The sequence below is a fragment of the Pelodiscus sinensis genome, chromosome 4, assembly GCF_049634645.1.
Source record: "Pelodiscus sinensis isolate JC-2024 chromosome 4, ASM4963464v1, whole genome shotgun sequence".
NCBI lineage: Eukaryota > Metazoa > Chordata > Testudines > Trionychidae > Pelodiscus > Pelodiscus sinensis.
The window spans coordinates 31,763,248-31,779,602 of record NC_134714.1 but is presented as its reverse complement, the minus strand read 5'-3'; the positions used below and the strand labels follow the sequence as shown (position 1 = coordinate 31,779,602).

The following is a 16,355-nucleotide window of genomic DNA, read 5'->3' as shown; positions in this document are numbered from 1 at the left end:
CTCTTTTTGTGATGTTGAGACAATGGGCTCCAATATTGCCATTGAGGTGGATAAGGCATGGGTGGTGCCATCCATGGGTATGGAACCCACTGGGCCATGCCCACGTTCGTAGGCTGGGCTAAGTCGGCATGGGATCAATGTCCTAATGTTTCTGTGCCTGGCGACAGCTGGGGTGAAAAAACCCCTGGTTCCTCACTGTCATCACTTGATAAAGTAGGCGATGACACATATTTGGATGGTTCTGAGTAAGATAGATTGCCAGTGCTTAAAAATGGATAGTTAAAAGTTGAGAAGACTACAAGGTCTCTCTAATGCTGACAGTTAGTTGTAGGAATAAATGGCACCAAGTGATGTCACACTCGGCGACAGCGCCTGTGGTATTCCAAGTGCAGAGCGCTCAGCGTGAGTATTTGATGCCATCTGCAATGGAGGGATGGTGTCAACAGGCTGCGCCGTCAGCTGTAGCGGTGCCATGGTAAATGCTCTCAGAGCTATGATCTCAGGTGCTGTGCTATTCAGCGCTGTACTTGATGCCAAATTCTGTGAGGCAGACACTTAATGGCCTGCAGGCTCCATACGGGCCCTGTGTGAGGCACATCTGTGGAGAATTCAGTCAGCACCAGAGTGCCTTGCTTATCATACACGCTGAGGAGTGGTTTGTCAGTTTTTCTGGCCCGCCTCTCAGTCAATCGCCATTTAGGCATCTGCAGATCTTGTGGCAGAGAGGTGGCATTTTTCTTCGGTGATTTTTTGGATTTCTCCCTCTTGTCATTGGCAATCTGCTGAGAGCCCAAGTCTGAGGAAAGGCAGTTGTCCTTCTCAATCATAAGCATTTTTAAGCGGAGATCTCTGTCTCGCCACATTCGCGCATTAAGTTTAGCACAGTGTGGGCAGTCCTGTTGAACATGGGAGGCATCAAAACACTTGACACATTTTGCGTGGCGATCTGAGGCCAGCATTGCCTCATTGTAGACTGTGCAATGTTTGAAACTGGGTGAGCCCATCATCCTGGTAGGTGATCTTAAGCGATGGGAGTACCAACTTGGAGGAACAAACAGCATTTTGGTTTTGGTGGGTTTTTGGTTTTTGTGAACAACTTGACAAAAAAAACTTGGAGTTAACTACAGTACTCATCTACAGAGAACTAGTGAAGAACAAAGAGCACTGCAGAGGTCTATCTTGAGACGGGGACAGTCTGAAGGAACTGAGGGTAGGGTAGCCACACACGCATGCTAGTGCCGGATGATGACGCATGCCTCATGCGCCACGCATGAATGGCCCCCAATATACAGTTAGAAATAATCCACTCTATAGTACGGGGATGCACCAACATCCGCTGTGGCGCACCTCCTAGGAACGTCTCTTGAAGAAGAATTAGGAGTGCTTTGGGTTCACATATGATGACAGAATTTATCTGCTCAGTTTTCTTAAATCTAAAATTATACAAAAACCCTTTTTTCAGTGCTAAGAAGTAGCTTGGTTAAGACTACCAACTAGGGATGTTACATTTCAAATAATCAGCTAATTGACCAGTCCATGGAAACCATCACCTACACTATTAGTCGATAAGTGAGGTGCTCACTATCCTGCTGCACCTCTGCCTTTGAAATGTACAAGACCTGCCATGGCTCTTGTACACTTCAAAGGAAGAGACACAACTTGGAACCCACACAAGCAAGGACCAAAGCAGTCCCCACCCATCCAGGATCTGCTGCACCTCTCTGAAATATACAAGAGCCGCCCAGAGCTCTTGTACATTTAAAAAAAAAAGAGGCACCGCTGGGAACCCACATGCGTATGGACTGAAGCAGTCTCCACTTGCACAGGATCCTGAATGCTGCACCTCTTCCTTTTAAATGTACAAGAGGCGAGTGGGGATTGCTTTGGCCTCCGCTTGTGCCCTTTCCCCCATTGCACCTTTGCCTCCTCTGCCCCACCCCCACGGAGTCGGTGCTGGGGAGAACTGGCTTTTAAGCTTGCTCTCCCCAGCACCAGCTCCTGCTTCCTCCCGTCTTGGTGCCTGATACACAGGCAGCAAGTAGCAGGGGAGCAATTAGTCAAGTATTGACTCCACTACTCAATAAACCTAGGCTTATCAAGGATGTACTCAACTATTTGACTACCTACTCCCAACCCTAAAGATGTTTGGTTACCTGCTCAAGAGCCCTTATGAGGAGCACTTTCTGTATTTCTGAAAGTATAATAGCCTTGTAAGTCCCCTGAAAAAAGGAAGAATAAAGGGAATAGAAAGGAGGAAATTTTCAAAATGAATGGCATATCCTCTCCCCCCCCCCCCCTTTTTTAAACAATTTCTATGGCTCACATCAAATCTGAGATCTTGTGTTGACAAAGGAAGCAGGCTATTTTGTCTTAGCTCTAGATCGGAAAGATCTTTTTTTTTTTTTTGTGCTGGTTCTGAAAAAAAGACAGATTACACATGCTGTTGCTGATATCTCTTTTTTAAAGAAAGATAAGAAGATTAATGATTGCAAAATGGCCTCTGATACTGAAAAGAATGGGTAAAAAGGCCTCCTTTGTCCCAAGAGATAAAAACCCAGTGATGAATAAGTGGATCTAGTTTCTTTCCATTTTCTTTTGTAAACAGTTCATCTATCTTAGTGCTGAAAAGACCATCCCAGTCAAAGGGAAGGATCTTGCATTTCAATTCTAGTATCCAGAGCAAACAATGAGGAACAAGGCTATTTTTGGCTCCTTAATGCAAATGTGCTCTGGCAGAAGAGTCCGAAGCATCAAAGACCTGAACATGTTTCACAACATTCTGTCTTCCCATCAAAACAGCATTTACCAGTCTTCTGTAATTGTCTGGCAAATACTGAACACACACAGCCAGTTTTCCCCATAGATGGAATTGATAACCAGCCATGGCTGTCTGATAACTGGTATCCTAATACTAAGAGAAGAGTGTGTTGGTGGTGGGAGAAGGGGCTTTCTCCAAAGTGGCATTGATCTTTCCCTTTCTTTTTGCAGGCGTCATAAGGGCTTGGCCAGATTTCAGCCCTTTACTAGCAGCAGCTAGCACGAGAACTAATCACAGGTTAAGTAAGAAAACTCCAATAATTAGAAAGCTGTCGTATTAAGTTATGAGGGATATGAGGATCTATATTCCTTCTGTTTTTGAAGTATTTCCAATAAGTCAATCTGGAGAGTCTCCTTAGCCATGTAAGTATGTAATCACTTTCTGAATGTTGCTCAACTCAAAGTCTCAAAATTCTGGCAAGGAATTCCACAGATTAGCATAGATTGTGTGAAAAAGTATTGCTTATGATTAAATTGAAAGGTTGCAAATTCAAAAATAATTGGAAGTCCTCTTATTTGTACATCACAATGAGATATGAATAAACATACTCAATCTATTTTCTCTATGCCATTTATTGTTTTGTATATCTTTATCATGTCCATTCTTACCTCTTTTATAACAGAACACATAATATAATCCTAATCCTCTTAATCTCTCTGTACACAAAAGATTTCCCATTGTCTCTAACCATTCTTGTCACCATTTTCCGAACCCTCATATTAATATGTCCTTTTCCAAGAACTGTGACCAAAACTAAAAACAAACAATATTTCAGGTCACAGTGTATACTTTTTATTTATAGAATGTCATTGTAATATTTTTCATATTATTCATTAGGTATTTTAACATTTTGTTTTCTTTTTAGACTTCTGGTGCACATTGAGCAGAAATCTTTGAGTTATCATCCTTTTCCTATACAGGAAGTCCCCGGGTTACGTACAAAATTGGGACTGTAGGTTTGTTCTTAAGTTGAATTTGTGTGTAAGTCGAATTTGTATGTAAGTCGGCCTGGGCGTGGGGAGTTTTTTTAAAGAGGCACCGGCGGCGCTTCGCATCCCATTTCCCCGCCCTCCCCCCCCCCCCCCCCCGCAGACGGTCTCTGGGGCTGTGGCCAAGCGTGCCCCGTGCACCCCGACCGGCTGCTGCAGCGCCCGGAGGCCGTAGCCCGGCGCAGGGCCGAGTGTTTAACGGCGGAGGCGAATTCCCCTTTAAATCTCCCCGCCTGCCCCCCCCCCCCCCCAGGTCTCCCTCTTACCACAATGCACCGGGCTCCGTCAGCGCCGCCTGAATGTAAATGCCGCCGGCGGGGCGCAGCTAGTGCGGGGTGCCTCCCCCACTGTCACCGCCTCCGGCGGCGCGGGGGGCGCTTCCCCCCAGCAGACCAGGGAGACGCGGAGCTAGCGCTCCTCCCCCCCAGCAGACCAGAGAGACGCGGAGCGGCTTTTCTCACCACAGAGGACGCGGGCGGCGGGACCAACCCGGCAGCGCCCCAGCTGCTCTGTCACAGGCGTCCAGATTCAGCCGCTGCTGAATCTGACCAGCAGCAGCTGAATCAGGATGCCTGGGGCAGAGCAGCTGGGGTGCTGCCGGGTTGGTCCAGTAGCGCCAAGGAGCGGCGCTGCGGGACCAACCAGGGAGCATTCCAGCTGCTCTGCCCCAGGGGAATCCGCCTCCGCCGTTAAACACCCGGCCCTGCGCTGGGCTGCAGCCTCCGGGCACCCCGCACTAGCTGCGCCCTCCCCCCCGTTCGTAACTAGGGATCCGACGTAAGTCGGATTGATGTAACCCGGGGACTTCCTGTATCAAGAAAATTAATATAGAATTCAGTAAGGTGTCTCTTCAAGAAGGGTGACAAATTGGATTGTGGAAACTATTGCAGAATCTCCCTCCAGGCAATGGCAGGAAAAATCTTAGCTCCAATCCTTTCAGATTGAATCCTGCCACTCTCAGAATAAATTCTTCCAGAATCTCAGTGTGGCTTCTGAGCATTCCGATGAATAGTGGACATGATCTTCACTGCTTGGCAATTGCAAGAAAAATGGTGCAAACAAAATCAAGCCTTATACATGATTTTCATTGACCTGACCAAGGCGTTCGACTCACTTAATCATAGTGCCCATTGGACCATCCTTTCAAAGATCGGCCGCCCCAAAAAATTCATCAGCATCCTGAGGCTGCTTCATGACAACATGACTGTCACAGTGCTGAGCAACAACAAATCCCAAAGCGACCCCTTTGAGGTCAAAACGTGAGTCAAACTAAGCAGCGTCATTGCCCCAGCGCTGTTCTGCATCTTCATCGCCATGACCCTCCATCTTATTGACAGCAAGCTTCCAGATGACGTGAAGATTGTCTACAGAACAAATGGGAAGCTTTTCAATCTCAGAAGGCAGAAGGTCAAAACCAAGACCTCCACGACTTCAATCATGGAGCTCCAGTACGCAGATGACAATATGGTTGCTGCCTTTTCCCTGTAGCTCTTCAGATCATCTGAAGTGCCTTCGCTGAAGCATATGAGAATCTTGGCCTCACACTGAACATCAAAAAGACCAATGGGACAATCTCATGTACAATCTGTTGAAGTCAACTGGGAACTGCTGGAAAACATGGAGCATTTCTCATACCTTGGAAGTCATCCCGCCGCCAAAGCAAAATCCTGCATCGCATGAGCTGTGCAAGTTCTGCTTTTGCATGCCTGAGACGAAGGGTCTTTGAGAACTGGGACATCAGTGCCGCGGAGTGGTTCTTCCAACACTGCTGCACACATGTGAAACCTGGACAACATATAAGCGTCACCTGAAGACACCTGAACAATATCATCAATGCTGCCTTTGGGAAATCCTAAATATCCATTGGGAGGATAGGTGCATGAACACTAGCATCCTGGAAGAATCGAACTTGACCAGTATTGAAGCTATCATCATCTACGAACAACTTCACTGGATTGGTCACGTGGTCCGAATTCCTGATCAGTGCCTCCCAAAACAGAATCTGTTTTCCGAGCTGAAGGAAGGACGAAGGTGCACTGGGAGCCAGAGGAAGCGATTTAAAGACAAAGGCAAACATGTTTGTTGCGGGCAAACATGAAAAAGTGTGGCATCGGTGTCAACACAAGGGAGAACCCAGTCTCCAGGACCATCCCTAGTGGAGAGCAGTAATCCGTGGGGAGGGGGTGCAATTTGAGAGGTCCTGCCGCAGCACAGAGGGGGAGAGACAGTGAAGGAGAAAATAGCAGCAAAAACTGCCCCGTGCCCCTCCAATAGCTACCAGCACCTACCCCTTTCGTGTTAAGACCTGCAGCTCCAGAATCAGACTGGTCAGCCATCAAGGGATCCACAAATAAAAGAGTGACAGGAAGATGTCCTGTTCATTACCAAGTGACCTCCAAGAGAGATGAATATAGACTACTCACTTCTATATGAATAACTTTGTATTCACCAATATTGATCTTCATCTTCTATAATATTGCCCATTCTTTTAGCTGGCCTAGGTTCCTCTGATTTTTCTCGTCTTTGTCTTCTGTTGACTAACCTGAAAATTTTATTCCAACTAACACCTCCTTTTCAAGTCATTACTATATGAAACACCATTCATCTTACAACCACAAGATTTCCCAATCTTTTCCAGTACAAGGCATAATTACATCAATAAAAGATTTGTGTAACATGCTCCCACCCCATGTTAAATTATAATAAAATTATTTTTAATTAGAAATTTGGCTTGCTTTGATATGAAGAGTCACTCCTGTCAGGAAATGTTGACAGTGCAATTTGGAGCTCTTGCTCCACAAACCTCAAATGCTCCCTTTGTTTGGTTATGACTAAATCAGGCTTTAAGAAACATCAATTGCGCAGGCATGTTGTTAAAAATGGTAACAAAATGGAGATAGCATGGTCTAAGATTACTGTATATTCCTCTAACATGGTCAGCCAGAGTAAATTCAAAGGCATAATGCCAAACTGAATTTTAGAAGAGGGTCTATCCTTTAATTTGGCATGCTGCTTGTAAGTCATTATTGAAAGATTCTTAGCATTTTCCATTGCAGAGGAAGGCAAAGGATCCCAATCCCAGTCCAATTTGTCTATCTATATTGACAGAAAATATAAGCTCAGTTTTTCTTCCAGACTTTTTAAATGCTCAGGAATGACACTGACCAACATACTAACAGTGGGATCTAATACATTTTCCAGGGGAAACGTTTCTATACTGTCTAAATACTTTTTTCACCTTAGATGCCTAACTTAGACTTAAATTTGTGCAGTTAATCCATGCAGGAGAGAAGATACTTCAAGTGCTGTCCCTGTGGGTGGTCCACTTTAGGTGTTCATACACCTCTGAGTTCATGCTCTGAGACTCTGTTAACAGTGTGGTCTCTGTCTTATGCCAGAATGCTATTTGATGCTGTATGACCAAGTCCCACACTGTTTCTTCTCTACTGTCCTTGGCTAGAGTCAGAGCTATTACCAGCACATCGCTACTTAGTTTGTAGTTAATTAATTTAACAGTTAGTCACTAGAGGGATAGCCATGTTAGTCTGAAACTAACTTTAAAAAAAAAAAAATTGGTCCTGTAGCACCTTAGAGACTAAAAAGACACACACACAGACAGATAGTATCATGAGCTTTCTTGGGCATAACCCACTTCTTAGATGAATGGAGCAAAAGGCTCTGCCCATCTGAAGTTGGTTGTGCCCACGAAAGCTCATGATTATGTAGTCCCCTTACTAAAGGTGCCTCTGTTTTATTCTAAAAAGACCCTGTGTGCTACAATCCAGACTACAATTCCCATGAGCCCTTGGAACAAAAGAGGTAGGAGGGACTCTTGTGAGAGAGAGGAGGCTCTCTCCATGTGCTTGAAGAAAGAGGCCTAGCAGTCTGGGACTCTGCCTTGCAGTTTGGAACCAAAGGGGGAGCCAGGCTGCTGCCAAGGACATTGATCCAGTGCAGGGGCTGTTGGAGTGCAGCTACAGACCACTGCCTGTTGCAACTGGGAGATAGCAGGCTGCTTCCTATAGGCACAGCATGAAGCAGTAAGTTTTGGGCCTTGTTGGAAAAGTACTGCCTGGGACAGAGTTGCTGTTTAGCCTGGACCAAATCTCCACTGCAACTGCAACATCAGCGCGCCAACGCAAGCATCTGGGACTAAGTCTAGGGGTGTGCACACTCTGGGGTGGGGTCACTGGTAGTACAAATGTTAGCTGTATAAGCTTCAATTATTATGTGTTTTGTTAATGCTATTCATTTCTAATTCTGTTAATCCCTGTTTATTTAAGTTAAGTAAAGATTGTTTATTTTAAAGTATTCTATTAGATGTATATGATTTGTAGTTGTTCTGGAATTAGATCCAGATTTATGTTGGAATGAGTATGTTCCTGGAGGCTCTCAAGGCACACCAGTGTGAGTACAAGGCCAGCCAGGTGGAGGCACCGCCATTTTACATTCATTGCCAGCAAGGGACTGCAGCAAGGGGGGTGGATAGGGCTTTCCCCAACTAAACAACATCACCACTGGAGTGCTCAGGATCTCTTTTGGGTTAAAACATCAGGCACCCAGGCACACCTGTGAGTGTGACCTGCTCCCCAGTAACCCGGGGAGGAAAAAGGGGGTTACATTTATATATATATATTATACACTTTTTGTTAGTACTGGTTAGTGCTACAGGACCATTTTTTTAGGGTTGGTTTTATTTAGGTTTTTTAAGTTGGTCACTCAGTTACCTTTTTTTAGCAATTAATCTTTTATCCCAGTCACCTTGGAGAAAACACTTTTCCTTTTACTTTCCTTCTGAAGTTTAACATCATTTCCCTGGCTAAAGAGATTTTTCAGTGGCATATACAGATTCTCTTAGGATGAAAGCCCCCCTGACAGGAATGCCTTGTTCCTCAGGCTTTCAATCAGGAGTGGGGAACCTTTTTGAGGTCAGGGGCCTCTCTCTGATATGGCCCCTAACTGAGAAGGAGAAAGACTTTCCCCCCATTTCCCTTGCACACCAGAGCCTTGGTGAGCCCAGGTTAGTAGATTTTGTGTGCTCCAGCCACATGGGAGGAAGGCAAAGGGGGAGACTGTAGCAACAGCACAGATTCCCCAATGCTGGGAGGGGAGCCCTAAATCTCCAGGGTTGGATCAAGGCCTTAGGTTTCCCACTCCTGCTTTAAATGCTGCCTCACCAGCAAACTTGCTATACCCAGCTCAGATAGACAGGAATTAGTTGCCTAGGTGAAAGACACAAACAGAAGTTCCTTCACTGCCTCAAGCTCACTGCCAGGACAAGAAAAGCTAGAGATTAGCAACAAAAGCACCTTTTCATGGAAAAGTCACTGAGACCTGCATCTGAGCTTGATGCCCAGACCCTCCTGGACAAACTTCACTGACCACAACTTCTGACAGGGGTCTCTCCTCAACCCAAGTGTCTGATCAACTTGCCAAAAAACTGTCAGAAAGGTAGGCACATATACACCCAACGCAGGAAACAGCCAACTACATTCTCAACACCAACAGCCAACATAGCAGGACCACCCAACACCACTAGAGCCAGGGACTCTGTAAGAGCCATATCTGACAGAGGCACTAAGGGAAAATCAAAACCCCATTCCTCAGCACCAGAGCTGCCAAAGCTATACACAGAAGCCACCAGAACAGATAGTGGCTTCTTCTAATCTAAGACATGCTCTGAGTGCATAGCAGGACAGTCTTCAGCCGTGGCTTATACATCAGAACTCCTGGCACCAATGACCTCAGGGGCCAATCAAATAAGTGCCGCAGTAGTTAATATGGCATACGGATCTATTAGTTGGCTAATTTCTCAAATGTTCATTTCTACCTTGCATTTTCCTGTTCAGATCATTGAGATGGTGAAATATATTAACCAGGAAGGCGCCTTGAGATGGTGAAATATATTAACCAGGAAGGCGCCTTTTGCACACTATGTCACACTAGCAATTAAGTCTGTATATGTGGACTTTATCAAAGCTAAAAATATTTGTTAACTCTTCTCTCAGCTCATGAAAACATGAAAGAACTTTTCCATGGAAAAGCCAGTGTATTTTGGTGTGCAAAAGAAAACTCTTATGGTTCTGTTCCCATTTCCTCACACAATAATGAGAAAAGGCACCATACTGAGAACCCATAATTTTATTATGAACTATGCTTTTATTAAGTTGACTATATTTACTGCTCCATCTAACATGAAGGTTACAAAAGCTTCACAGTGCAAGAAAAAGTGGGTAAGCAGTACCTTTGGGTTTTGTTCTTTAACCTTGTTTACCCTTCACTTTGCTACTCATGAAGGCAGTCCTCTCTGTGCAAACATTAAGATAATTTTCCATGGCAATTCTCCCTCCTCAGGGCAGGCCCCTGTCAACCTGATGATTTCCTCTCTAAACATGTGACCTAGCAGGTGACTGAAAAATAAAAATTATTTTATACTATTTCCATAAATGTACCTGATGTTCACTAAGTGTTGAGCATGATTACTGATATCTGCTGATGCATCAAGTAGTACACATTTTCTGTTTGATCTATTTTTTCCCCTCAGAGTACAGTTTCAATGTCAGCTAACTTCACCAATGTGATGACATTATCTGAAAGGGGAATGGCTGCGATTTCACTGACTGTAGGTATTCATACCTTACATTATTTTCATTTCTTGGCATGCTAGTAAAATTAATCTTCTTGCAACTGTATGCATCTTTTTCACCTTTGCCACAAGCTCAGTGACCAAGTAGCTTACTTTTAGTCATTTATCAGAAACTGTGACACAGCCTTTCATCATTTGCACTAGTTTTTCATTTTGATCCTTCAAATGTTCAAAGAAATGTTCTTACTGACAAGGGATGAATATTTGCTTATAAGCTATCATTTTGACTAAACTGGCACCAATGCAAGGTTCGAGAGTTTTCCTCCACACAAGACATTTTCAAAGAGGGCTAGAGGTTCACCTGAAAATTAAAATCCAAATGCTCTCACAATAGTGTTGGCTCACAACCTGACTTTTTCTTATGGTCATGCTCAGCTTCAGCACTGAATTATGGATGTGCCAGAATTTCTTTTCTTCTAATATCTGTCCATTTTTGAGATTTCAATTTAAAATTAATCACTGTAACAATGGTTGATAAGAAAACATGACTGATATGTGAATAGTAAAATCATCTGAGAACAGTGTCTGTAACAACTATCTGACATCACAAGTGACTTTTCTAAAATTCTGTAGCACACCTGCTCAAACCTGATGGCGCTCTGGATGGGAAACACTAGTACAGAATCTTCTGGCACCATTACCTGTCTATGATCATTAAATTTGCCCATTTATTTCTAGTCTTTGGTTTTTTTGGACCATCTTTGAAGTATGACAATACTCTTGTATTTTTGTGAGGTATTTTGTCAAAGGCCTTTTTCAAAGTCTATAGGTAATTTTTTTCAAAGGATTTATATGATTTATTTCACCCTAAATAAACTCTTATTGAGTTTTCCTTTAGCCACTCTTTTATTGATATATAATTAAAATTTCTAATAAATCAGCAAGGCACCATTATCCTCTGCAAAAACCTTGCTGGACCAACCCCATTGTATCATGGCCTGTTAAAGTGTTATTCTATTTTTTATTCCACTCCAACCAATTTACCCAGTGCAAAAGTATGGCTTACAGGCTTGAAACCCAGATAATCAATAAGACTTCTTTAACTACAGGCAATATTTGCTACCCTTCATCTCTCTAATTTAATGGCTGATTTTAAAAGAGAGACTACACATTTTTGCAAGCAACACATCACTTAATTAATTCTTTAAAAACTTTTGGGCATACACTATCTGGACCTGAAAGGTAAACAATTTTTTTTCTGTTGACATCTCAATCTCTGATGGTAATCTTTTTTTTTTAAATCAGAAAAGAGTTGGTCCAAGCTAGATATCTCCCCAAAATCCTGTTATGAAGACTGATGCAAAGAAATAATTTTGCTTTTCAGCAATGTCTTTATCTTCCTTCATTTCATTCTTTACAGCTTTTTCTGTTTGCCCCCTCTTGTGGTCCAATAACCCTACAATTCTTATAAAATTCCTGCTTCTTATGTACTTCAGAGACTTCATCTGAGTAGTACCTTTAATCATGTTCTTTACGCTCATTTTCTTTTTTTAAAACACTGTGAAAATGTCTGACCACTCTGCAGACATCTTACTCCATTTACAGAAGCTGGAACGTATGCAACATCTCTAGACAAGCAAACATTCTGCTATTTGAACATCCTTCTTTCCGTTTCCCTCATAGTTCACACTAAAGTCAATAGTATAAAGACACTCCCTGCTTCCTCCCAAATGTGCAAATACAGTACAGAAACACGGTGTACTATCTTTCCATGCTCAGAAGTAAGGATGTGATCAACATTTCCAAAGTGAATGTGTTTATTTATATGATATCATATCATAATTCACATAAACAAGGAGTTCTCTCTCAAATATTCAAGGTAACAAAAACAGTTTGCTTGAAAACCAGCAAAAAGCAAAGAAATTATATGCAATCATGGTTAAATCAAGAAGTGGGTCAAAATTCCCTAAAAGTTTGATAAAATGTATTTAAATTATCTGTTCATCTTCTCAGCTTACTCATGCCCACATAGAATTGACACCAGGGGGCAGGGAAGGTCATGGATAAAAAATAAAAACAAACAAACCAAAACAAATATAAGCACAGTATTAAAGCTGAAACACAAAAAAACAAGTGCTAGATTCACAAAACATTTAGGTGCCTAACACCACTTAAGACACTTAATCCCAGAATCAGGACCAATTGAAATTCATAAAACCCTATTTAGCTGCCGCCAAACCTTGGATGCCACTAAACTCACTTGGTGCTCAAATGTGGTATAAGCTCCTGAGGCAGCAATGTTTCTGCCTATGCACATCAAGTTCTGAGTGGCCTAACCCCACTGCAATGCATGAACCAGGGTAAGATAGGCATTCCTGTGCTTAAGTTACCTTTGGGACCCAACCTGGTAGGCATGCTCAGATTTCACATACTGGATCATGTGAATTCACATAAAAGGGAAGGAGGAGAATATGGAATATTAAAAAATGGAAAATAATAAATAATCAACTTCAATCATGACAACCACTTACCTAAAATGAGATGAAGTTTTTTGTCTGTCTGAAAAGCATAGTGCAATGTGACCAAAAATGGTGATTGCCTAATATGTTCCAGTACTTGTCGTTCTGTCCTTGTGTGCTCTGTTGTTTTAGCTTTTTGAATTATTGTTGCTTTTTTCAATACTTTCATGGCATACAGCTTTCCATTATCATGGCCACTTATTTTCCGCACTAGAAACACTTTTCCATAAGCTTAAAAAATAGAAAGGAAGAAAATTAAGATACACAATTAATCAAAGAAAAATAGAAAGAAATTAAATTGATCATATGGTCAAATGTCCATATGCGCTACAAAAATATGTTTTAAAAAGTACACAGTTGTTAGTGCTATTTCTCACAAAGCAGTTTGATAGATATCTGCAGTTCCACATTAAAAAAAAATGTATAAATGCCAAAATGCTTTGAACCATATTCTGCCTTTCCTCACAAAATTCTTGTTAAAATAATGGAATTATACATGCTTTCTGCTGCTATATCACAGAGAATAATCAAACCCTTCTATTAAAGGGGACCTAGAGGCTAGTAGCACCGCCTAGGATAGATCTCCGCAGATAACATTATAACACTTACTTTCATTTGCTAATAACTTTGCTGAAATTTAACCATTTAGAATGTAATTTCCCAAATCTAGTCTGTGTCTCAGCAAAAATGGTTCAGCTGAGAAGAAGGCAGGCTAGGGAAGTATTACATTGGTCTACCCATGGTAAACGATTTTGTCAACTTTGTCTTTGGGTATTTTTATTTAAGTACTGAAAAATATATTTGAAATGACTGTGTAATTTTAGTTGAATTCCAATTCAAAATTTTAATCTTGATTTGTATTTATAAGTTTTAGTTATTTTTCTAATGAAAAGTTGTTTTTCATTGCCAACCAATCATTAAAATGTGTTTACTTTCAACAGAATACAGCCATTATACTATATCTGTTACTTTTTGTTAACCAAGTAGATATACTATATTTGTACGCATTTACTAAGTTACATAACTCAATATAAAAGTATATAAAGTCTTAACTTTTATTTTTTTCATTATGTTAGAAAACTATGAATTATATTTATTACATAATTAAAATGGTTTTTAACTTATGATTTGTGTCAAGTTGTATCTGGATGAAAACTGGAATTCATTACAAATGCACAAAATATTTTAAAAATGTTTTCATTAGTTAAATAAAATTACTTTAATTTTGCTAGAAACATAAAGGGGAATAAATCAAATGTTTTGCATTTAAATGATTTATTAAGCAAAGGAAGCATGATCTGTGGCTAGTGAACTGAATTGTTTTGAATCACAAAGTCCTTCAATATTTTAGAGCTCATAGATTTCATGCGTTCACGATTCATTTTTATTTCGCAGCTACATAGGAGGAAAAAAAGAAGCATTCCTATTTTTCCCAACTTCTAATTGCTTTCTCAACTTTGACTGAATGCCTTCAAAAGGGGCTACTACCAATAAAAGTTAGCTTAGCACTTCAACGAACTATGACTCAGGACACTCAGCTAGGGTATGTCTACACAGCCCAGCTATTTCGGGATACCAGAGGTATCCCGAAATAGCTACCCTGCGTCTTAACAAGCTGCCCGTTATTTTGAAATATTTTTTGAAATAATGGGCATGCTGTTTCAGCATCCCTGTAACCCTCGTTCCATAAAGGTTAAGGGATATCTTGAAATAGTGTGTTATTTTGAAATAGAATCAAAATAAGATATACAATTTGCACTCCTGGCATGGTGGGAGGAGACTTCATACGCCCTCCCCCCCGCCCCCCCCGACCTCCGCCCCCCCGACCTCCGCCCCCCCGACCTCCAAGCCCTGATTGGTCTGGGAGCAGGGGGGACAGCGTGTGAAGTCTCCTCCTGCCCTTAAGGGGCACAGCTCTTCTAAGCACCACGCACTCCTTGCAGAATGCGGGCAGGATGGGAGGAGACTTCGTGCTCTCCCCAGCCCCAGGCGAATCCAGGCTTGGGGGTGGTGGGAGGGGCTCAGCACTTAAAATCAACCACCAGCTGCTGCAAAGCTGGCAGTTGACTCTAAGCACAGCTCTCCATTACAGGATGGGGCAGGGAGCGAGAGACTTCATGTGCTCCCCGTCCTCAGGCCCTGATTGACTTGAGGGCAGCACGCCAAGTCTCCTCCCACTGCCAGGGGCACATGTATCTAGAGAGAATCACCAGCTATTGAGAACAACTAGTGGGTCTCTCTGGCGGGGGCTGTTGCTACATTTCAAAGGTGAAAGCGCTGCAGAAAGCACAGGGCCAGCGGGGACTCAAGCAGTCTCCCACTAGCCCTGTGCTCCCTGTGGCGTTTCAAAGCAGCAGCACCACATGGAGCTCAGAGTCAGCAGGGGAGTCCCCAGCTGACCTCAGGCTCCATTGGACGCTGCCACATGAAAGCAGCCCCTCCTCTTCCCCACCCTTGTTGCCTCTTTCTGATGGAGGCAGCAAAGTGGGGGAAAGGGGGAGAAGTGACTAGCCGACTAGCGTGTCGACTATCTGATAAGCTTGGAGACAGGTAAGGGCCGTAGCTGTAGGAGTTGCCAGCAGTATGGTGACGAGATCACGTAGTGCTATAAATCGGTGCAGTGAGAGATAAGCTCTGGCCGTCAATGAATCGAGGTGGGCGGCAATGAACTCTATGCCCTGTGTGGGTTGTAGCGTTCATTTCTGTGCATTTATTAGGAGGCCCAGATGGCTGAAGATCTGTATTATGTTGGCGACCACATAATCGGCTTTTTATAAGACAGTTGTCTATGTATGGAAAGATGACGACGCCCTGTTGACGTAGATAGGCTGTGACTATAGCTAGAGTCCTCCCTTTGGACTGTCTTCTGCCCAGATCTTTGAGAAGACCCTGGGGGAAGAAGACAGTCCAAAGGGGAGGATTCTGTACTGGTAGTGATCGTCTCCCGCAGTAAACTGGAGATAATGTCTGTGTGATGGGTGCATGACAATATGAAAGCATGCGTCCTGAAGGTCAAGGGCTGCAAATCAGTCCCCTTCATCTACAGCTGGTATAATTGATGCCAGTGCTACCATCTTGAAGTGTTGTTTCTGCAGAAATTTGTCTAGCTTGTGGAGATCTAATATGGGTTTCTGTGCACTTCTGTGTCAGAAAATATTTGGAATAGAACTCTCTCCCCCAAAAGGCCAGGGAGACACTCCCTATGGCTCCCAATTACAGGAGGCAATTGATTTCCTGTCTGAGAAGCATCTCGTGAGAGGGGTCCCTGAAGAGGTAAGGGAAAGGGGGATGGGCAGGGGGAAGTGATGTAAAGGGGATAGCTTATCCTGTGTGGATGATTTCTGAGACCCACTGATCTCATGTTATAACATCCCACTGGTGGTAAAAGGGACAGAGTCTGTTGGTAAAGAGATGGTACTGGCTCATTGGCAAAGACTACAGTG

At 42.9% G+C, this 16,355-nt stretch overlaps 1 protein-coding gene across 2 annotated transcripts in view; it reads right to left on the bottom strand.

Moving 5' to 3' along the window:
• Positions 1-16,355, bottom strand: part of RPS6KA5 (ribosomal protein S6 kinase A5) — a 205,041-nt gene that overhangs the window by 136,263 nt on the left and 52,423 nt on the right. For both annotated transcript variants that reach the window (XM_075926718.1, XM_075926719.1), the window contains one exon: positions 12,925-13,143. In XM_075926718.1, the coding sequence (XP_075782833.1) occupies positions 12,925-13,143 (219 nt within the window). The remainder of the gene's footprint in view (positions 1-12,924; positions 13,144-16,355) is intronic.